The 22,961-nt window shown below is 40.8% G+C and overlaps 1 protein-coding gene across 2 annotated transcripts in view; it reads left to right on the top strand.

The window, feature by feature from the left end:
* Positions 1 to 22,746, top strand: part of kdrl (kinase insert domain receptor like) — a 53,733-nt gene extending 30,987 nt beyond the window's left edge. For both annotated transcript variants that reach the window (XM_079672253.1, XM_079672252.1), the window contains 13 exons: positions 247 to 351; positions 2,451 to 2,564; positions 2,739 to 2,827; positions 3,530 to 3,683; positions 4,336 to 4,433; positions 5,749 to 5,871; positions 6,225 to 6,336; positions 9,814 to 9,913; positions 12,334 to 12,439; positions 15,318 to 15,442; positions 16,659 to 16,737; positions 17,955 to 18,058; positions 20,580 to 22,746. In XM_079672253.1, the coding sequence (XP_079528379.1) occupies positions 247 to 351; positions 2,451 to 2,564; positions 2,739 to 2,827; positions 3,530 to 3,683; positions 4,336 to 4,433; positions 5,749 to 5,871; positions 6,225 to 6,336; positions 9,814 to 9,913; positions 12,334 to 12,439; positions 15,318 to 15,442; positions 16,659 to 16,737; positions 17,955 to 18,058; positions 20,580 to 20,763 (1,493 nt within the window). In that variant the 3' untranslated portion in view covers positions 20,764 to 22,746. The remainder of the gene's footprint in view (positions 1 to 246; positions 352 to 2,450; positions 2,565 to 2,738; positions 2,828 to 3,529; positions 3,684 to 4,335; positions 4,434 to 5,748; positions 5,872 to 6,224; positions 6,337 to 9,813; positions 9,914 to 12,333; positions 12,440 to 15,317; positions 15,443 to 16,658; positions 16,738 to 17,954; positions 18,059 to 20,579) is intronic.
* Positions 22,747 to 22,961: the final 215 nt, after the last annotated feature.

The raw sequence follows: 22,961 nt of genomic DNA, 5'->3' as shown, positions 1-22,961 counted from the left end.
ACAGCCACATTAAGGTACATGCAATAGGTGTGACCTCTCTGCAGCTGTTGTGTAGGGTCATAACTTATCAGTGACCTGCGCTGTCATCCAGTCTTAAGTGAGCCATAAATTCTGGAGAGAGACTGCCTGTTGTTTTAATTAAAGGCTCACAGCCTGACTGACGGGGGAATTAGTCCGATTTTTCTGCCCGAGGAACAGGAACCTCTAATGTCGTCCCACTTAGCAAATACCTTCTTCCTTTGCCAGGCAAAACTCTTGGCCACGGAGCATTTGGAAAAGTTGTGGAAGCTTCTGCCTTTGGGATCGACAAGCTCTCCACCTGCAAGACTGTGGCTGTCAAAATGTTGAAAGGTAGGTGTCACGATTTCTGTTTTATACTCTTCCTTCAGCATTGTTATAAATCCAATCCACTTTATTTCTATAGCACATTTCAAACAGTTGAACAAAGTGCTGTACATCAACAACTGTATAAAAACATAGCATAAATACATAAAAACCAGACAGGACATGAAACAAATGTAAAACACGAGACAATGAAACCAGATCAGAAGCCACAGACTGAATAACTCTCCTACTGTACATGACGTAAAAACAATACCAAGTGTCACCTGGTCTGTAAATGCAAGGGAAAAGAAGTGGGTTTTTAATGATTAGCCCTTCGTGTTGTTGTTTTTCACATGGATGTTTGACCATGTGGAACGTCTTGTTCCTATAGATACCCCCGCTCATGAGGCCTGCATTAATGCCACAGCATCTCATGTTGTATGGGCAGCAGATGAATATAAGCTCTATCGTTCGTGCAGAAGATTTAGTTTCTTGTGCACGTTGCAGACTCAGATCTGCAGCACCACATGTGCCTGCAGCTAATGTTTGTACAGCGTATCAGTTCAAAGCAAAGCATGCAATGTCTGCTCCTTGTAAAGTGCAGTTGGAGCTAAAGGCTAAGACCTCTAACCCTCGCCTTGATGAAGAGATTGAGTGTATGCAGATTTGACTGCTCAGATCAGCATGTCCAAAATCTGCGGATGAGTTCAAAAGTTCAACATACAAGTACAAATGAGCAATACAAAGTACGTTTGTTTTTTGGCAGGTTTTTAGAGATTCCAACATTTGGAAACTATCCGCTGTCCCTGTTTTTAAGAGGAAATACTTACGAATCCATTCCAACGTCTTTCCAAGTATGCTTGATTGTTGGATCAAATATGAAAACCACCAAGCTGAAGAGAGTTTTGACTACAGCCGCTTAGCATTTCATTCAGCCCAGCTTTATACACTGAATGAAGTCAAATTAGAGGAAAGATCCAGCTTTTTTTGTTGCATTACTAGCCATGAAGCTGTCAGTAATTGGTTGTATTGGGGTTATGTGTCATGAAGAATAAGACTGATGTGTGAGATATCTTGGTCACCGGCATTAATCATGTGTCAGCATAAATCACAGACTCTCCGAGAGGAACAGACTGGCTGCTGCTAACCGTCGGTCAAACTTAATGGAAAGCAGCAGGTCTCCTCACTTTGACCGTGCTTCAGCTTCTAACTCGTAAATATCTGCTTGGTCAAAGTAACATAAAACAGAACAACCCTTAATTCTTGATTTTCATTATTCAAGGTTATGGCTTTAGATCACTGTTTTCACTTATCATATTACAGTCAATCTGTTTTGTATTGTGAGCACCTCTTGTTTTATTTTTCTATTTTGTTTGGAATTTATCTTTGAGCATATCTTTTATCAAAAGCTGCTTCATATCACTGGGCCTAAAGTAATATTATTATATTTCCTTAATATTTAATGAACTCTCAAAATGAAATTCCCCAGTAATCCAGCTGCCAGGGTTCATGTTTTTTGTTCCACTTTCTCACTATACTTGAAAACTTCTGAGACAGAGTGTATTCTTTAACTGCAAGGCGGGACAAAAATATTGGCATTTGAATTTTCAGATTTGATATGTACACATTTTTGATCTAAACAGGTCATATATCAACATGATCAAAAACAAGATATGTTCCCATTAATGGACTGGGGAAACCAAAAAATACGCAAAAATGAAATTAGATCTCTAAGTTCAAGGTTCAAGGTTCTTTATTTGTCAAACGAACATAGCTACAGGGTAGTTATGTCGATGAAGATCTTGTGTCACCGGCTTCTCCAACAGTGCAACACAAAAGACGGATAAACAGAAAAATATAGTGCAAGTAAATAGTAATTAGTAAATACAAGAAGAAAATATTCAAATTCATTAACTTGGTGTTTCACTGTTCTTTTTAAAATGACATTTTCACTGAAGTTGCAGTTTTTAAAAAATATGTTTCTTACTTTGATTCCAGGTGTTCGTATTGTTGACCATAACAATTTTGAAGTAATCTTAAAAAAATTCGAAGGCAATTAAACAAAATGTAATTCATTTATATTCAGGATGTTTAATAATGAACTATCTAAATGTGTTTTATTACAGGAGGCGCTACGTCAAATGAGCGGAAAGCTCTGATGTCAGAGTTAAAGATCCTGATCCACATCGGCCATCACCTGAACGTGGTCAACCTGCTGGGAGCCTGCACCAAGCCCGGAGGTGAGCTTCATCCTGGGGAACTATAACTGTTTTGATATTTGGGTTTAAATGTATATAAACTAAATATCATATGGAAGAAAGGTTTGTTGAATTATTGGTTTAACCTTTGAGTTCAAATCTCATCTCTGAACTATCACATGATGTTGGAATAATGACATGTACGATCTGAAACAGGCCCGCTGATGATGATAGTGGAGTTCTGCAAATATGGCAACTTGTCCAACTATTTGAGAGGCAAGAGAGAGGACTTCCTCGTCTACAAGGTGAGCTGCGTGATTTACACTTCCTGTCTCTTAGCTTTCTCCACATTCTGTCTACACTCATGAAATCAGTGTGAGCTGTTAGGGACCTTTTTGTCAACTATATTAGGTCATTTATTTGTACCCGTAGGTAGATTTGGGTTTGCAGATCAAATAGACAAGGGATCCATTACGACGCACATTTTGAACGACACAAACAACCGGCAACAGGCAAATCTTTTTAAAAATGTAAATGAAATCAGCCCGTACTCGATCACATTTAAAAACATATGAAAAAGCACTATTACAAACATGAATAATCCAGTCAATACATAAATAATATAAGTATAGTATTTTGAAATAACAACTTACATGTTTCATATTTTTGTATAATTGTTCTACTCTTTATTTATGTTCTTGACTTTCTTGTACTTTCAATACATTTTAGTTTTCTCCTTACATGTTTAATGTATGCGATACAAGGCAAATTCCTTGTTAGCGAACCCCTTCTTGGCAATAAACCTGATTGTGTGGTTAAACATTATGTGTGTGTGTGTGTGTGTGTGTGTGTGTGTGTGTGTGTGTGTGTGTGTGTGTGTGTGTGTGTGTGTGTGTGTGTGTGTGTGTGTGTGTGTGTGTGTGTGTGTGTGTGTGTGTGTGTGTGTGTGTGTGTGTGTGTGTGTGTGTGTGTGTGTGTGTGTGTGTGTGTGTGTGTGTGTGTCTCAGAGGCAGGACGGTAAGGTGGTGCCGTCAGGTTCAGGCTGCGAGCTGAGCGAGATGATGAAGCGCCGCCTGGAGAGCGTGGCCAGCACCGGAAGCTCGGCCAGCTCTGGCTTCATCGAAGATAAGAGCTACTGCGACTCGGAGGAAGAGGAAGAAGGTAAAGGCCAAGCACGTCTTGCTTCCCTTCCACCACCCCCCCCTCTGTTTGTCCCTACTGCTGTCTCCCTCCTCTCCCCCTCCCCTCACCTCTGCTCCACCCCTCCTGCCCAGGAACGTAGGCTCCCCTCGGATTGTTTTCTGATGGGACGTTTCCTCCTCCTGTTCAGCAGTACAATCGCTGCAGCAGGAGCCTCTGTCACCCCACTGGGTCTGGGGAGGCGTCGGTTTGTTTCCTGTCTTGACCCGAGTGTTGCTTCGCGGCTCCAGCTCTGACACGGCACGTCGGCCATGTTGTCCCCGATGTGTTATTTCTGGTTTGATTAGCTGTTTACTCAGGTGGGCCAGTGCAAGGCCTCCTCGTGAGTTCCTCTCTCAGACCCCCCAGCAGCACTCGGCCCGTAACCACACATTTCACCTGCATTTGGAGGGAAAAAAAGAGGAAACTGTCATTTGTTTTCATGTGTAAAGGATGTTTTGAGTGTGTAGGAGGACGGATTGTTAAGCGATGTGTTTTTGTCAGGGACTTTAAAATTGCAGTTTCCCCATGTGAACAATTAATAGATGAGTAGGATTAAGCGTCCTAAACTGGAAGACAGCTTCATAATTTAAAATGATTCTCACTGGGAATACTTTGTTGTTTTGTTTTACAGAATCTGAGGATTTGTATAAGAGAGTCCTGACGTTGGAAGATTTAATTTGCTACAGTTTCCAAGTTGCAAAAGGCATGGAGTTCTTGGCTTCACGAAAGGTATACTCTTCTCCACACTCCTCTCAGAAATCTCTCTTAAGACACTTTTTCATTTCAAACAGCTGCATCTACATTTTGACAGATCTTTTTAGTTGGATTTGGATTTAAATGTTGACACATTTTACCCAGTAACTCTTTCACTCTTGTCTAACTGGTGTGTTTAAACCATTAAAGCCAACTGAGTCCAAGTAGAATTACACTTTTTCACTGTAAACACAAAATATAAAGTAAAAGCAATGTTTTTACTTAAAGGTCCCATGTCATGGCCATTTCTACTGATCATAATTCCATTGTTGAGGTCTAGGTACTAGAATAGATTTATATTGTGCAATTTTCCAAACTCACATTGGTTTCTCATACAGCATCTCTGTATAGTATGTGTATTCACTCTCGGTCCTAAACGGCTTGTTAGACCTCCTGCCCCCCCCTGTGAGCCCACTGTGCTCTGATTGGTCAGCTCGCCCACTCTGTTCTGATGTCCACCACCGTTACAGCGGAACATCAGAGATTATGTGTTACAATAGCGTTAGCAACCAGGAAATGACACCAGTAATGACAAACAGATGAGAATGCCGCGTGGGGTCTGGGTGCCGTGTTGGCGGGACGTTGCGGGGCTCGCTGCTGGAGTTGACAGTGTTAGCTGGCTTGCTGGTGTTGTTTCCTGGTTGTTGTGTGGGGACGGCGGGACAAAGCGAGGCTCGGCCGGAGCACACACCCGCAGCCTGGCCGTGGGTGTGTGTGTGCTCGGACCGGGCCCGTCACTTGGTTTCCGGAAGACAAAAATGGAAAAAGAAAATGTCCAACGAGGCGTTCTGGGGCAGACAGGTCTTTTCTGTGTTAGTGTTTTACTCGCTACAGGGTGTACTTTTAGGGTTTGTGACTTTGCAGACCGTTTAAATGCATAAAAAGCTACATAACACACAAGGGGACGGGTAATAACCAGAAAAGCATGACATGGGACCTTTAAGTCGAATGTGAACCTTTACTATGACACACTGTTACTCCAGTGTTTCTAAAGGATGTCAGTGTATAGTTCATTCATCTTACAAGTCATTCATAATTCTGGGGAGACCGGATGGGACTGATTAGGCAACAAAGCCATTGTTGTCGTTACGGACCGTTTCTTAGCCTGGATATGGAACACATCATCTCCTATTGAAATATCACTGATGACTTGACCATGTGTTGCTCTGCCAGCATCGATATTTTTTAGCACACAGAGTGCTTTTGTGAAGTCAATTGCAAGCAGAAAACCTAAACTTCTAAATGTAAATCACGCTGAATACACTTTTTTTTCCTTCCTTTTTTTCCTCAGTGCATCCATCGTGATCTGGCTGCTCGAAACATCCTGCTTTCTGAAAATAATGTTGTAAAGATTTGTGATTTTGGACTTGCCAGAGACATCTACAAAGACCCGGATTATGTTCGCAAAGGAGATGTAAGTTTATTCAAGTCTAGTCAAACTTTTTCCAGCTGTCTTACAGATTAAATGCTTAAAGCACTTTCATTAATAGATAACATGCTAAACAGTAAGCTATCACTGGCAGAAAACAGGAGGACTGAGTTATTACAGCAGTGCTTGGAGATCTAACAAGATAATTGAGATTAGTGTTGTTGTTTGAATCTTAGACAAAGAGAACCGGCCTAGGAGAATAGCTCTTCAGAATTAGCACCTGCTCACACAGTTTAAACCAATTGATGCTCCACAGATGTCATAGTCTAAGTAGTGAGATGTTCACAGCTCTGAGATAAGGGAGTTTTAAACTAAATGTTATCTCAATATCTGCACAGGCCAGACTGCCGCTCAAGTGGATGGCACCTGAGGCCATTTTTGACAAGATCTACACGACTCAGAGTGACGTCTGGTCCTTTGGTGTTCTCATGTGGGAGATCTTCTCTCTGGGTAAGTGTCGTGGCTCAGCAGTGAACACTTGTTACTAACATGCTGTCATACAGCGAGGCCAAAGAAGCCTTCCTTTGCATAAAACACACAAATGTTAGGAGACGTAAAACAAACCGTTTATAAAAGAAAACTAATATGTATAGTATAATACATAGCAGTTCATATATTTGATGAGGCATATGTATGTTTACAAAGGGTTGTAAAGCACGAGAGAACAGGCTAGCCACTCGCAATATGTGCAGTAGTCTTATTAAAGTCAAGGAGGAAAAAAAGGACAAAAAGTTGTCGGATAAGATGAGAGAACATACACGATGAAACATACAATTATATAAAAAACTGGATTGTGAAAAGTGTATCCAACAGTAACTGTAGTGCAGAATTGTAATGAAAAAAGAGAAGACCGTTACAATGATTCAAATGTTGAAATATCAAGTTCCAGTGTTCACTGTCTGGATTTCCATTCCTCAAAGTTATATTTACAATCATTTCCACACTTCCCATGATTTCCTTGTGACATGAAAATCATACAATACATTTACATTCCATGTAGTCCAGGCTAACATTAAGCCTAGCTGCTCAGTCAACCTCTCTGTTATCAGAGGTGATCAGTGAGAATAGAGCTCTACAGAGACTCACCAGAGAAATAACGGTCTTTTTCTTCTGTGTAATTCTGTCTTTGGGGACAAAGGGCCTTAGCTTTCATTGTCAACCTGAGAAATATGTTGCCACTCCACTTAGTGAGGTTAGACTTTGATTTTTAGTACAGGCATGGGACATTAAAACCAGCGAACACCTCCTATTTAAGCGGTCCGTTCGGTCCCAGCTGGAAACACAAACTGTAACCAGGCAGCCGGATCGGTGTAAAAGTGCTTCCCTGCTGTGAAACCACTGCAGCCTTTAAGGCAGCATTGTGTGTGAGTCCATGATTGCCTGTGCACCGAGGCACAGAGCTCACCACACGTTTCTATAGCGAGACTCAACATGAAATAATGTATGTTTAAATGTCTCCATGGGAAGCAGTGGAAACATAAGAGAAAGTGTAACTGAAGTTGGATGTATTGCTATTCTGTACGTTTTGCTGTTTTTGAATCTCCGCCATACGGTGCCGTCACCCGCTGCAGTTGAAAAAAAGTGTGTCAAATTGCATATTCTTTCAAATGTAAAGCACACTGACGTCATTATGACACTTTCCCTTTTGTCTTTCCTTCTTTTTTTATGGTCTCTTTCTCCCTCTTCTTCACTCTTGACACATTCTCACCACATTTTTTTCCGTTAAAGAAACACTTACACATCTGGGTAGTGTTAGCGGGGCCTCAGAAAAATAAATCAGGAAACAATGATACAAAATGTCCAAGAAAAATGGCCAAAGAAGTGAGCTTCGCAACCTGATCATGTCTGAGGTCAAAAGTTTCAGGGTAACCCAAGCCTGTTTTCCACATCGCTCTTTGAACCAAAAGTGTGTCAGTTCCGTTTTGGGGTTTTAAATATCCAAAGCTTGTTTATTTAGGGTTTATTCCAAAAAATAAAGCATGTGTTTATCATTCTGAATATTCACAACAAGGGGAGATTACCTTATAGAGAAGGAAATGAGAGTATATTAGGTTTCATTATTATAGTTAATATCTTCGGACTGGAAAGGAACACCGCACCATAGAATATGCTAGAATTAGATAAGATGATGTTTACTTTGAGCCGCACCAAAGTAAATGGAAAGTCAATTGTAGGCAAATTAAATGTTTCTAAAAACTAAATCTTTGAGTAAAAGCTATGTATCTATACATTTTGTTGGAAATGTCCGTTTGCTTTTGGACTTCGATGTAGAAAAAGAACAAGACATTTTGTCATATATTTTGTTGAGTGTTTTACATTATCCTCAAGTTTTTCAATTTATTTTCAAACCTATAGAAATCATTATTTTAATCAAGATATCCATCTGTTTCATATACCCTCTGTGCACGCGTCTGCAATGTGGTTGTCCGTCAGAGATAACATTAGCTCAGCTTTTATTACCACATTGTTACTGTTTACTCTTGGAAGACATCTGGACCTTTACTGATCAGAGGAAAGGGTTGAGCAAAAGGTTAGCCTTTAGCTGGTCGACATAGCTGTGGTTTAGACAGGCGTTGTGAGGCAGAACTAACGTCACACTCATGGTCGTGTTGCCTTTGACTCATGAAGTTATCAGTGGCGTCCGTGGGAAACGTACAGTATTTGGGAGAATTTGGGATGGATCCGCCCGGGACGAAGATGGTGTAGGTGAAACATTTGGAAAACCTTGGGCATTTGTTTGCTACACTGCTACAACTGAGTGCATAGAGAGGGACTGCACCACAGGGGTGTCTAAAGGATCCATACTTCAGAACTTTTCATATTGTACGTTTAATAGCACTTGTTTAAACAAGTAAACTACTTTGGGTTTTTGTCTGCGGTAACCAGCAATATAAACCGTGTGATCACAGATTTAGTTTTTTCCTTCTACAGTAAGCTTTTTGTCTTTTGGAGCTGTTTGATTGCTTTGCCAAGCTAGACTGTGGTTCATCCAAAAACTTGTATCACCACAAAAATGTTGTTTTATATTGCATGTGGGGGTTCAAGCACACAAAATCCTTATTTATGACTCAATAAATTGTATTAGTAACATAGAATGGGCTTTATTTTCCCCCAAGAAAACAATTGGATATTGGATACAAGTTGTTTTGGTGTATGACTGCATGTTTTCACAGGGGGCCGAGCGAGAAGTAGGCTTCAAATTCAAATGTTATTACCAACAGAATGGTTGGAATTAGATGAAATTAGTCATGGTTTTGGTTTGCGAGTCATTATTTAATTGACAGACTCATGACTCAGCAAATATGACAACATTGCACATTATGTTAAGTCATCATGTTGCATCAGCCAAGCAATTCTAATCAATTATCCTACATAGTTGATGTTTTTCTAGCTAGTAAATGTAACACAATCTCAAGGAGTTTCTAAGAAAATGTGTGTTCATGTAGAACATCAGAGTTGGAAAGCTGCAGTGAACGCTCGCACCAGTAAAGGGAATAGACAGGTACAAAATGACTGTTTCATTCCCTAAGAGCCTGTTGATCATATTGATATCCTCCTAATAACACAAATTGTTTGAATATAAGGTCAAACCCAAGTCTAGGGACATGAGTAGAAAACAGTCATCAGATTAACCACATTAATCTAAAAACAAATGTATTGTAATAAAACAGTCATGCAATAAATCTTATTCAGTCGGTCAGTTTGTGTCGAAACAGATTCAGAAAGGTGTTGATTCAACGTAATGATGATTTATGAGGCTGTAGCTCGTGGTGCGGTTACACTAAATGTCATGTGCAGAGATCTATTTCTGCTATACAGCCTTCTCCACCTGTCGTACTTGCATAAGGGCTACTGAGTGACTTTTCAATGCACAACAAATCATGATGTGATAATGTGATGAACCTCTCCCCCTCCTTCCTCTCTCAGGTGCCTCCCCGTACCCCGGCGTCCAAATAGACGAAGAATTTTGCTGCAGGCTGAAAGACGGGACCAGGATGAGAGCACCCGAATACTCTTCCTCTGAAATGTGAGAATCTCTATTTATTATTTTCTTTAGTAAAGAACAAACAGAATTACAAACTGAACACAGGGAAGAGGGCTGTGTTTGGGAGCAATAACATCTCTATCCTTTCAATCCCTCTTTAAAAATCAGGATTGCAAAATAATGTTATCATAGAATTAAAATCTATATCACTTTTCTATAGCCCTAAAGAGCTATGGTGTGTTCCAGCAAACTAGCTCCATATTCCCAGCTGTATGATCTCCTCAAAAAGGCCATGGAAAAGTTTGCAGCCATTAAAAGCTTCCCATATCAATACAAAGCTTTGTATGTGCGTTACTCCCTCTTTGTGGTTGCAGCAGCAGGTCAGGGGTGCCTGATAAGAATCATGGGTCATCCTGCCCTGAAAGCTGCAGGAGGAAACATTAGCGACTGATTAGCTCTGATGCGGTGAGCTTGGAGCTCTGAAGCCCTTTCTGAGTGACAGCTCTGCAGATGTAACTGAGCACTGCATTTAAATGTGATGTTCCCCCAAGTGAGGAGAGCGAGAGACTGGAGATGTTTGAGCTGGGGCTGGTGGATGGTGCTGGACATAAATATCTGTGGGAGAACACAGAGTGCTCTTCTTTGGTATCAGTGCTGTCCGTCAGGGATGCAGCTAGACAAACTTTTGTTGTAACAAGAACACTTTGACTCATGTCGAATGTACAGCCGATCCAGAGCCAGCGAACACAGTCTGAACTCTGTGTCTCCCTGAAACATGTGTGCATACTTTGTGTCTGGTTTTAATTTAAAATGACTCATATAGTCCACAAAACGTATTTGTTTTGAAAGCATAATACTGCACTTTTGCCTAATAATGATGTGATATCAAAAAGTCTAGAGTTTATAGCAGTTTATGCCAAGTAAAGCTAACTGAATGAATTCTTCAGCTTTGCAAGGCATACAGAGATTGGAAATGATGGACAAAATCCAATCCAGACTGTTAGTGTTCAGTCAGAACAGAAGATCTGTACATGCAGACCGGCTGGTGCCAAGAATCTCTCCTACTTTCCATCGAAAAGAAAAAAATAGACCCACGAGATGATATGTTCTGCAGGCTTATGGCTGTGAGGCCTGCTGCTAATTTAGAGCTAAGATAAAATTGTTGATATCAGTGTAACTGGGATGCACAGCAATGCACTCAGAGTCAGTGGGGGGAACGCAGCTGATCCCCTGGACGCTGCTGCAGTGGATCAAATGTGTCTGTAAGCCCAGGGTTTGACACCTTGACCCTAACTCGTAACAGACAGTATAATGTGGAAAGCACTTAAGGTTGCAGGAAGGGTTGAGCAAGTGCCCCTGCGGCTCTGATTTGACGGAAATGTTTCTTCCGTCTGTTAATAAGATCCCACCATCCTGATTCATTGCAGAGGAATTTAGCGGATGCTGCTCAGAGAGTGGGAGGACAATAAAAAGGATGCTCACTTCCCATCCCACAACACTTGCCCAACCGGACAAAATAGCTAATTTCTACAGAACTCCCCCAACTCATCTCAGATACACCACATTCCCTCAAACATGCAGGAGCTATTTATTCTCAGTATGCACCAGGCAGGAAATGTGGTTTAAATTGTGCAATCATACAATGTGTCTACTCCCCCCGCCCCCTTGAATGAGATGCATTAGGTTGTGATCAAGCTCTCCACATCCTGTCACCCCTAGGAGGGCTTCCACCTGGATGACTTCATTAACGTGGGAATCACAGCATCTCAATGTAGAGCGGTTTAGATGCCCTGCACACAAACACAGATGATGAAGAAGAAGAAGAGGAGGGGTGGGGGTTTGTCAAAAGACCATCTGCTTTTCCAAGTCCTCAAACTTGAAATTGACTAAATATGATGCCATAACGGAATCATAATAGATATATTTACTTAAAACCTAAGATATCTGCAGGGGAACACCTGGGTGCTGCAACTGAAACAAGAGATATATCCCCCCATCAATCCCAATCAGTAACATGCTATGAGTCTAATTTAAACAGCAGCCGTGGTGCTCTGTTTCTAAATTCCTCCACAAAACGAAACAAGCCACTGCGATGGAAACTCACATTAAGGCTCAGAGTCTTCCCACATGGGCAGAGACGCTGACAGCCTGTCAGAGACCTGAGCGAGGCCGTGTGCTCTCACACCCGAGACCGAGAGAGAATCAAACCACCAGAGAATAGAAGGCAGGATATGTAGGAATATTCTAGATGACAGTCGATTTAGAGGTGCGCCAGATGTGGTCCCTCAATGCCGAGAGCTTTGTTTATTGGACTACCAATCCGGCATTTTCACAGTTTATATAATGCATCAACCCAAATATACTGAATGTTGTTCTTGGCACTAAGCATGTCCATCCAGTACGCTGCAGGCTTCACGAGTCTATCTAGAGTTTTTGCTGAGTGATTTATTCTTTGCACTTAGATATCAGACCATGTTGGACTGCTGGCAGGGAGAGCCACAGGAGAGACCGAACTTCACTGAGCTGGTGGAGCAGCTGGGAGATCTGCTGCAGGCCAGCGTGCAACAGGTACGGAAGACAAGATAGTGTGTACTGTTTGAACACTACATGTGATGTGTCAATGGCTTGTTTCCACTGTAGCAAGAGTGAAGAGTTTATGCTCAGCATCTGTTTGGCTCCGGTGTGAACTTACATTTACAGTAGAGGTCATATACACTTGTACGGAAGTGTTTTCTCAGGAAATAAAAAATAAAATAAACAACAAATCAAGTTTAAATCCAAACATACCTCATACTTCAAACATATTGTAATTCAAGTGGTCTAAAAGTCAACTTCTTCTCCCCCTGGCTCTGTTTTCAGACTTTAGAAAATCTAGCATGTTGGCAACCCTAGCAGAGGGGTATAGGGCATTTCCTGTCTTTCTCCAATTAAAGGGATAAAATGCCCCCCCAACTAAATGTTAAAGTAAAACAAATGTTGCCTGCTACAGGTCATTTTTCATGTGCACAACTCTTTAGGTGATGGAAGCCTGATATGTTTGAATATACAGGAGATTTTTCTATCCGAACATTAGCAAAAAAGTAAACTCCGCAAAGCAACCCAAAAAGGTAAGGATGGACATTATCAGCGAAGCATTCCAGAAAATCTGAGTGGATTTTGAATAGTTTACCATTTTGGTTATCAGAGCTAAATGCTCACAGCTGCGGTTGAGGAGAAGTCACTGATAGGCCCATTAGTTTGAAAAGATAACAGGACAGTCATTCTCATCGTTAAAACTCTGGACTGCATCACAGTTATAGTCGGGATCATTTTTTTAAATAAATGACTAATGCTCATCAAATGGGAGGGGCTAAGGCCAGAGAGGTTTTCACGCCTCTTCCAGAAAACTACCCTCAAGTACCATTGAATTACAATCAGTCATGATGGAATTATTTGCCAAAGGACAAAAAAAAAAGCCTTCCCCGTTTTGACAATATTAGAATAAAATACAGTTTTATTTATAGAGCACTTTAAACCTCCAGACCAAAGTGCTGTACAGTCAAATAAACAAAACATACAAAAAAGAACACAGCTCAGCTCACACACCATAAAACAAGAACAAGTAAAAACAATTGTTGACAATTTAAAAGCAATAAAAGCAACGCTCTAAAAGATGTTAATACGCTAAGGAGAAGAGGTGGGTTTTAAGAAGCGATTTAAAAACAGGCAGTGTGGAGGCCTGCCTGATGTGCATGGGCAGATCGTTCCACAGTGTGGGAGCCGCTACAGAGAGGCAACGGCCCCCTCTGAGCTTTGACTTGGTTCTGGGGCAGTTGATCAGCTGACCTGAGAGGGCGGTTGGGCGTGTAAGGGTGTAGCACCTCAGAAAGATATGGTGAGGTCATGCCATTTAGGGATTTAAAAGCAAATAAAAGGATTTTGAAATGAATCCTAAAATGTATTGGCAGCCAGTGGAGCGAAGCCAAAATGGGGGTGTTAGTCACTAGTTATGCTTTATGAGTCACAAACGCTGTGAATATCCAGGAAGCAGTGTTGCTGATCAGAGTCTGCAGCCTAAAGGAGATCCAAAGCGGCGTCTCGCCCTGGGGGGGGGGGGGGCTCAGAGTCACTGAGAGGGGAAGTCACACTCAACACAAACACTTGAAACCCTTTGAAATGGAAACATTGGTCTTGTAAGGGGAACTGCACTTCAAAAACACATGGAAAAACATTGTTATTATTAGTGTGACGCAAGATGACATTGTCTGCTATGAATGGTGTGAAATGTCACCAACTGTTGGAGGCTGTTTAGCTTTAATAAGGCTTAGAAACAAATATGAACTAGAGGAACATCTGTATTATTATGCAAACATATTATACTGTAGGGAAATGACATGTTGTACCAATATGCTTTTTTTACAGTTCGACTTGTCAAAGTAGACAAAAGTGTTACAAATCAACACCAGGAAGAAGCTGCAATAGATGGAATCAAGCAATCAATTCAGCAATTGATTTGATTGATTATACATGTATTTATGGTGAGGCGTGTGGCGCAGTGGGTTAGTGCGCTGATCTTCGAATCAGAGGATAGCAAGTTCGAGTCCCACTGCATGTCGTTGTGTCCCTGGGCAAGACACTGACTTCACCCCAAATGGCTCCTGTGGGGATTGTCCACAGTATTGTGTATGTTAGTCACTTTGGATAAAAGCGTCGAGCAAGTGACATGTCATGTAATTTATGTAGCAAAAACTATATAATATAGATTTGGTTGGTCTCTTCCGGATCAGGTGAACCATTGAAGAGCTTCACATCGATTCTCATCTCAAATGAATATGAAATATGTATTTGAATCCCTCAGCATCATCTTCCTAAAGCACAAACAGGATGATTTACAGCGTTACCCAATGAGCAACTGACATTTTAAACAAAATGATAAAAAAATAATAATTCAAAAGATGGATGAAAACTAAAGAAAGTTGAGCACGGACTGACGACAGGGAACTGGCCAGAGCCCGAACAACATTGAGATTAGTTTTATGTTTACAAGATGCACACAGTCATGTTTGCCAATAAGGAGAACAGGCTTCTCGTCCAGATGGCACATTACAGCAGAGGTATACACACACGCCGCTCTACTAATGAGCCCGTGAACGCTTCCCTCGTGAGGAAACGTTCAGTCGGGACAGAGAGAGCAATGCAGGGGTTTGAATCTTATTAATAAAGGTATTGTTACAGTGCAGGAAGGCTGGTCACGGACTTTGCCGTCTCCACCGACTTCATGAACATTGTGTTGGATTTATGAGGCATGACCTCAGTTTCTTTGGCTGCTCGCCACGACCTGTGCATGTGTGTGTTTGTATAGCCTGCACACAGCACCGGCCCCCAAGCCTCTTGCCTCGTTATACTTAGCATCATTGAAGCATAAGGCTGCCCTCTTATATATTCTGTCTCTGTTTGGTTGATTTAGGAGGGCAAGCACTACATACCCATCAACACAGTCCTGCTGGGGAAGCTGGGAGACCCCTCCTCCACAGCGGTGTCAGAGGAGACGACCACACGACCCATCTCCCTCCGAGACTCGGGGAGCACCTGGTGAGCACATGGGGCTCTTATTAGCTGGCTAGTTTACATAAATCAGACTCCTGTACTCGACCAGATGTTGTTATTCCATCAATTTGTTCATAGTGCTCAGTCCACCACTTTGTTTCTCACTACTGCAGGGTGTGCCATGAAAATGTGTTCAGACATTCACGTCCCCCTGTGTTTAAATCCTACTGATTGTGGTGGTGATGTCCTGACTTTTTTTTAGAGCCAGCAGCCGATTTACATTTTGTAGTTTTGAGTCAAATATCTCAATCTCCAATTCTTTTTTAAAGACCTAATACCTGCAAAACTGCTATCATTCCCATCAGCCTCAGCTGCACTTTGGGGTTATATCTAATTAGAAAAGGTTTGCTTGCTAACAGGCTAAACTAAGATAAGACACCTTAGCATTGTCACTGTAATAATGTTAAAATGCCACAGTTAGCATTTAGCTCAAAGCATTGCAGTGCCTTAGCACAGCCTCACAGAAATATTAGCACGACTGTAGGCTTTGTGTGTGTGTTGGTTCAAATGTGTTACACTTGCCTATGGATTTGTTAAGACTTTCAAAGGAAATAAATCTCTATATCATAGAGAACGACATGTACACCTATGCTCAGATTGTAAAAGGCGCTGGGTCTGTTTTGCAAAGGAAATGCCTACATAATATTCCCACTTTTCAGTGAATAATATTCCCAACAGTTATTGTTCCTGGCGCACTCAAGCTAAGCTCTACCGGGAGAACATTAAGATCTGACCTGAGAACAATGAGAGCGGACTGGAACATGATAAGAAATGTACACACGGCAGCTTGATGGCCAGAGAGCTCTCACTATTGTGGCTCCTGTGAGGAATTTCCCCAAAAGACGTAGAGCCAGCTTCTAGATTTATGTCCACTTAAAATAAGATGTATTGAGCTCTTGGGTTTTCACAGCTCCTCCAAGTGTGTTTATTGAGGAGGTGTTGAAAAGCAGTAATGACAGTTAGCCTTAAAGCTAAATGAAGCAGTCCTTTTAGCCTGTGAGTGTTGAAAGTAAACAGGGCGTGTTTTCAGAGTACAACGTCGTAGATGCTACACGTTGTTGATTTAGTTGATTAAGTTCTTGTGGCTTTGATGTTGATCTTTTCCTCTCCTTGGCTCCAATATAATCAAAGGATTCTTAAAGCAGAATGAGAACATGTCAGAGTACTTTGGAGACTTAACATGGAAATATTTTCTCGCCAGGAGCATCAAGGTCCGTCCTGCCAGTGTGAAAACCTTCGACGAGGTCACCATGGAGGACGGGACAAATGAAAACCATGAGGTGAGTTATTCATTCTGGACGTCAACCAGAAACAGACGCGCAATCTGCGCTTTAACTTATCCTAAACTACGCAATTAGTTAGATGCCAGACATTTGACAGTTAACTGGAAACTCCACCCTGCGAGATGAATGTCATGTTTTACTTGACTTACTCTGATTAACTTTAGTAGAGGATAAAACAATATTTTTGATTCACGACACATTTAGGGAGGCGTGTGGCGCAGTGGGTTAATGCGCTGATCTTCGAATCAGAGGATGGCAAGTTTGAGTCCCACTGCAGTCAGTATGTCGTTCTGTCCCTGAGACACTTCACCCCAAATTGCTCCTGTGGGGATTGCCCACAGTATTGAGTATGGAAGTCGCTTTGGATAAAAGCGTCTAACATGTAATGTAATGTATTCTATCTGAATAGAATAGAATGAACAGTGTGCTTAAAGTATACGTTTCAAAGTTGATTAGTTCAACTTTTACATTTCTGCCAGCATTTGACCATATTATTCAATACCTCACATTACATTTTATTTTGATTCCCTGCACTGATGCCTCGCTGCCATAAAAAGCTGGATGGCTTCAAAGCTTTTGCAACTTGATAGTGAAAAAAAGTAATTGTGCAACACTGGGTTGAAGTTGTAGCTCAGTGCATAATGCTAAACGCAAGAATCCTGACAAAACAAAACAGAACCAGTAATATGGCAAGCGTGTTTAACATTAAGACAATCAGTGTTGTTTAATCTTGCTATCTACAAATCAGAAATATTGCATGCGAGTCTTTGATGCAGCAATTGTTGCAAAATGTAGCAGCAAGGCTTCAAAATAGCACGGGACTTCACTCATGACTGAAGTACTTTGACTCCATACACGTTTCAAATTAAGATTTTGTTGATTGCTTTTAAAGCGCCCTGTGGTTTGGCTTCAGTATTGATTTCTGATCCTTTAAGTGCTTGTTCTGCACGAAGACTTTAACGGGCGTCATGATAGCTAAAAGTGTCAAATAAAGATAAAAGTAATCGGGAAAAAAATGGAATAGGCTTCCGTATCCCTGGTTTTATGATGTTGATATCTATGTTTGACTATGTATTTCATACCTTTATATGTTGTGTGAAGCACTTTTCCAAAAGGTTCTATAAAATATAGTTGACTTTCTATATTTAAGATGACAAATACATTTATGGTCTTAATTATTCTCTCTCTCTCTCTCTCTGCATCTTCATCATCAGGGCGGTCAGACGGACAGCGGGATGGGCCTGTCGTCTGACAACATGGAGACTCTGAAGCGCCTCGAATTGTTGGCAGGCCGACCCCTAAGCATCATGGCTCTGGCGTACGTACACTACACCACACTGCACCCCCTCCACATGTCCTGCAAGCAACAAATCCGCACATGCTAGAAGAGACTGCAGAATACCTGCTTGGAAACCTCCCCGCTGTGCTGGAATGCAGACGCTATAACTGTCACACACACACACACACACACACACACACACACACACACACACACACACACACACACACACACACACACGTTTCTGCTGCTTTAAAAAGAAGTCAGCGGCTAGTTTTCCCTTTTGTCTGGAGAAAGCATGCAGCGACACAAAGGAGAAGTAGGAGGGAAAAGCTTGAAGGTGACAAAGTGAAGGACTGAGCACAAAGCAGAGTGGCTGCGTCACATGAGGTTTGGCTGTTTTAAGAGCGCTCACTAAAACCCCTTTTGTTTTCTCTAAGAGATTCCTGAATGAGATACCTCCCAGTCTGATTTCACTTGTGAGTCATGGCTGTTTGGTTTAAAGCGACGCTACGTAACTAACACACATAATGTCAAAGTAGTGACATAGGCTTACCTACTGTACTCCATAATCCTGCAGATCGTTTGATGACTTTAAGATGTGGATCCTGCAGGGGCAAGTATATAAAACTGTCGTGAAGGGGGGAGAAAGAGAGAGAGTGTGTTTTTACTTTATGGGTTATTTGAGGATAAAGTCAAATCTGAGTCAAATTTCTGTAAATCTTTTTCTAATGAGGGTCTCTGTAGGTGACTAAAGGCTTACACGTGAAGTTTACAGCAGCTCAGTGGCAGGGTTAATTTAGAGGCCCAACCTCTGAACTCAGTAATTACACGTTAAACCTTGTGGTATTATTCTGCTCCTCGCACAGTAGCAACAAGTAATGCCACTTCAAAGCATTGTGGCTTGCACTTAAAGGATTTAAAAGTGAAACGGCGGTAAAGTATATTGTCATAAAGCTAGTTTATGAGAAAAGAGTGCACAGCATTAAAGTACTTATAAAATATTAGGAAGGAGCGTGTAAACAACTGCCAGGAAAGTAACTTATGAGGCGCGCTTAGCAGAGTTAATGACACTCTGTGTTATTCATTTACAGCTCAACAAACTCACTTTTTCAAACAACCACACAAAGTGTTTTTAAAAAATCTACCGAGCCTCATTACAGGCCTGTTTGTGTCATCAGGGCAGAAAGAATCAGGCCAAGCATGCAGAGAATGATCAACATTTTGGACTTCCTTGCTGGGCGACCGCTCAATCACTGCCACCTTTGAACTTAGGAGGGCCTCCCCTGTTAGCTATAGCGCTCCTTTTGTTAAGCTGAAGTCCACCTGTTGCTCGCTTGGCCTTCACCACTCCTCGAGCCGGACTTCTCTTAAACAAGAGCACACAACAAAACAGTCTTTGGTTATTTGGAAAGGGCTTGTGACTGAATGTAACTCTTCACAAGCTGTACGATCCCTGTATGATAGAAGACTTCAACAATATGTGCTTCAGCTCAGAGAGAAGGGGAAATTCACCCTGACTCTTTTTGTTTCCTCTTGCTCAATTGCCAGTATCCCCCCCCACCTTCTTCTTGGTACTGGCAAGGACAAACTGTACTATTGTTAATTTTCTTTTTAATGGCTGGTTCATCAGGTAGTTATTCATAAGGGCAGCATTCCAGTATGACAGCGTCACTTTACCCCCGCTGGGCACTGACCCTTTGGCCTCGAGAGAGGAACCCTGGAACCCTTAGCAACCTCCAAAGACAATAAGAGGCAATTACTCATATTCTGAGCATCAAATGAAGCAGAAGGACTCAGGATGATTGATTACATCATATGAATAAGGAGAGGGTAGTGTGATTGTACAGCTTCACAAAGAGCTTTAAATTCTTCAATCAAAGATTATAAAAAACAGACCTCTGCTGTGACAAAGAACTTGATATATATATATATATATATATTTAAAATAAGTCCTCAACTGGTTGTTCACTCATTTTCTGCAACAATTTCAACCCCAATTGCCAAATGTTTCCACAGAAGTTATGCCAACCAAATTATTTGAATAATGCTCTAACAATATATGAAATCAATGCATTTAGTGACCCGTACTGAGGACACAAGAGTAGTCGTTGTATTTTAAAATGTTTTTGCAATTACAAGTGTTTATTGTTCAGAAAACAAATAAATCTATTGTTTCTAATTTCATATGACTTTTGGATTTACCACAGATTAACTGAAAATGTTGTGCTCTGTCCAACCAGCCCATAGACCATGTTCCCGCATTGATTGTCGCATTAAGGCATACACACACACAACCTTTCAGACTCTTGGCCTCTATTTCAAATTTCTGCCTCCAAGTGCAAAATCAGTGACAAGACATTTTTAGTTTTGCTGTGTTGTTAATAAATAAGGAGAAGCATCCCTCTGATTCCACTTTCTGTCATTCCAGTGACATTGTATCTGGTATTTGTATGTTGTTTTCAACCCTGTGTTTATGCCTTATTTGCTTGAACATGATGCATTTGTTATCGTAGAGATATTTCTGTCTCATTAATGCCGCATCTCTCTGTGTTTCCAGGATGAAGGCAGTGAGCAAGAGCAAAGAGTCGGTGCTGTGTGACTCGGAGAAGGAGAAGTTCCCGAGCGGGGTCACCTCTCTGGACTTCGGTCTGGACGACTCGGCCCTGGATGTGGGTCTGGAGTGTCACAGCCCTCCGCCCGACTACAACTATGTGGTGCGCTACTCCACCCCGCCTGTGTAGCCTCATGCTCTGTCCCTGAAGAATCTGATGAACAGCCTCGAGGCATTTGCTTTGTTCTCCTCTGTTTTGACTCTTATCTCTGGACTGTAGCAAAGTTTGAGAGGAAAACACATGAGACTCCCCGGTAAAGTGTTTTGAAAGGTCGCTCTGAAATGAAACATGAACCTACTCGACTGTTACTTCCAACGTTCAGGGCGCCTGCTGAGCAACAAAAGGAAACCTGTAGACTGTTGATTTCATTCCAGTTTTCAGACACAGGCTGACATTAATGCTGCTGGTCCCTTCCACATTCACTGTGATATGTCAAACAGCTGGAAACAGCCTCAGGTATTTCTTTCATCTACTGTGAAAACTAGCTACAATCACTCCCACTTTACTGCAGATCACATTAAACTACCACCTTTGATGATTAGGAACAAATCCAGAAAAGAAAAGCAGAGAGAATAGCTGAGGTTTATGAAGTTTTTTATATCTGTTTCCATTTTATTCAAAAATGAAAACTGGATTTGTAATTTTTGATAACGGTTAAAGAGAAAATATTTTTAAGATGTGGATACATCTGCTCATATGAAGGTTAAAAAAAGTTCAGACTTGCTCAAAGCAAAATCAGTCTTAACTTGTATTATTAATTGTGAAAAGGATTGTGTTTTGGGTGTCGTTGCTCCTTAAATCCAATTAAAATCAGCTCAACTAACTCAGGATGGCCAATAGTGACTATTTCATGTTTATAAGCTCTTGGTTATGGGAAATCACAAGTTAGCGGAGGTAAAGGGAGGAAACAGGGTAGAGCTGAGAGTAAAAGCAGACGGCTTCAGGATTAGCATAACAGCTTGACCATGAAATCACTTAAATCAAGAGTTACTGTAAATGCAGATTCATCCTCCTGCCCCTATCAGGTAGTGAAGAAACTAAAAAAGGTTGTTACTGTTTGGTCGAACTAAAAGAAAGTGAAGAAAATTAGATTTGTTTATTTAGCTTGTGTACAGATTGGGTTAGAAAATGCAATATTAGAACAAGTGTTGATGGTAAAATGTATTTATTTAGATTGTGTACACTGTCACTTAGTTATTTAGTTCTGTTTCTTTAGTAAGATTTATAATTCAAGAGTCAACCAAAGGATTTTTTAAGCCCAGTCTTCCTCATATCAACATGTAATATCCCAACACTTCACTCCAGATGTATATGTTGTTTGTGCTGCTGTATTCACTTAAAGTAAAGCTAAGGGAAACATGTAAGTGTATTTTATCCGTCCTTTGTTTTGTGCTACGTGTTAGTAAAGCTTGCAGGGCAGGCTACACAAACTCTACATGTATTTGAAGTGAGCACCAGTTTGCTCGGATTCACAGCTATTGTTTGTTATCATGTAAAATCGAGTGTTTTGTTTGTATTACCCGATGTGTTGAAAGTACTGTGGACCAAACTTAGCTTACACACCCTGTAGAAATGTGGCTAGCTTGTGCTTGTTGACCACAAAATAAACTGTATTTGCCAGTAAGTAAACTGAAGTATAAATTGGATATTTAGAACTCCTGTGTACTTCAAAATTATAATTAGTTTGTCTATATGGAGAGGAAGTAATTATGCACTGATACTTTATATCAAGTATAATTCTTGTATTCTTAAAGTATATTATTATGAAACAGTATTGAGGGTCACGTTACAAAGATTTCCGATTTATTTTGTTTTTATTTAACTCTAAACTCTAGTAGGAAATTAACATTTGCAGTATTTGTTATATTATGTTTGCATTTAATGTCATCCTAAAATGTCAAGCCTCTTTCTATTATTTTAGCTTCTGCTATCGCAATAACATTCAATAGATTATATTGCATTTCTTTATACATATCCATGAGTAAGAAGACCTCCTAGCTTTATCTGTTTTGTTCATGTAGTCTCACAAGTTGTTTTTGTGAAAGTAATGCTTCCCAACACTGTTATCTGAGCATATGAATAAATGAATAAAGATTATATATTTATACGTTACTTGCAGTCTTGACTCACAATTTCTTAAACAACTATTGAGAAAAACGATATATTTACTTGTGTACTGGGCTAAGACTAATTTCCCCAAAGTAGAAATACTCCTTTTTCATTGGTGTAAAGTAGCTACGTCCATTTACTCAGGTACTCTACTTAAGTACAATTTTGAGATACTTGTACTTTACTTGAGTATTTAAATGTGTTGCTACTTTGAACTT

Source organism: Notothenia rossii (genome assembly GCF_949606895.1).
Source record: "Notothenia rossii genome assembly, chromosome: 3".
NCBI classification, from domain to species: Eukaryota; Metazoa; Chordata; class Actinopteri; order Perciformes; family Nototheniidae; genus Notothenia; species Notothenia rossii.
This window is presented reverse-complemented; position numbering and strand designations above follow the sequence as displayed.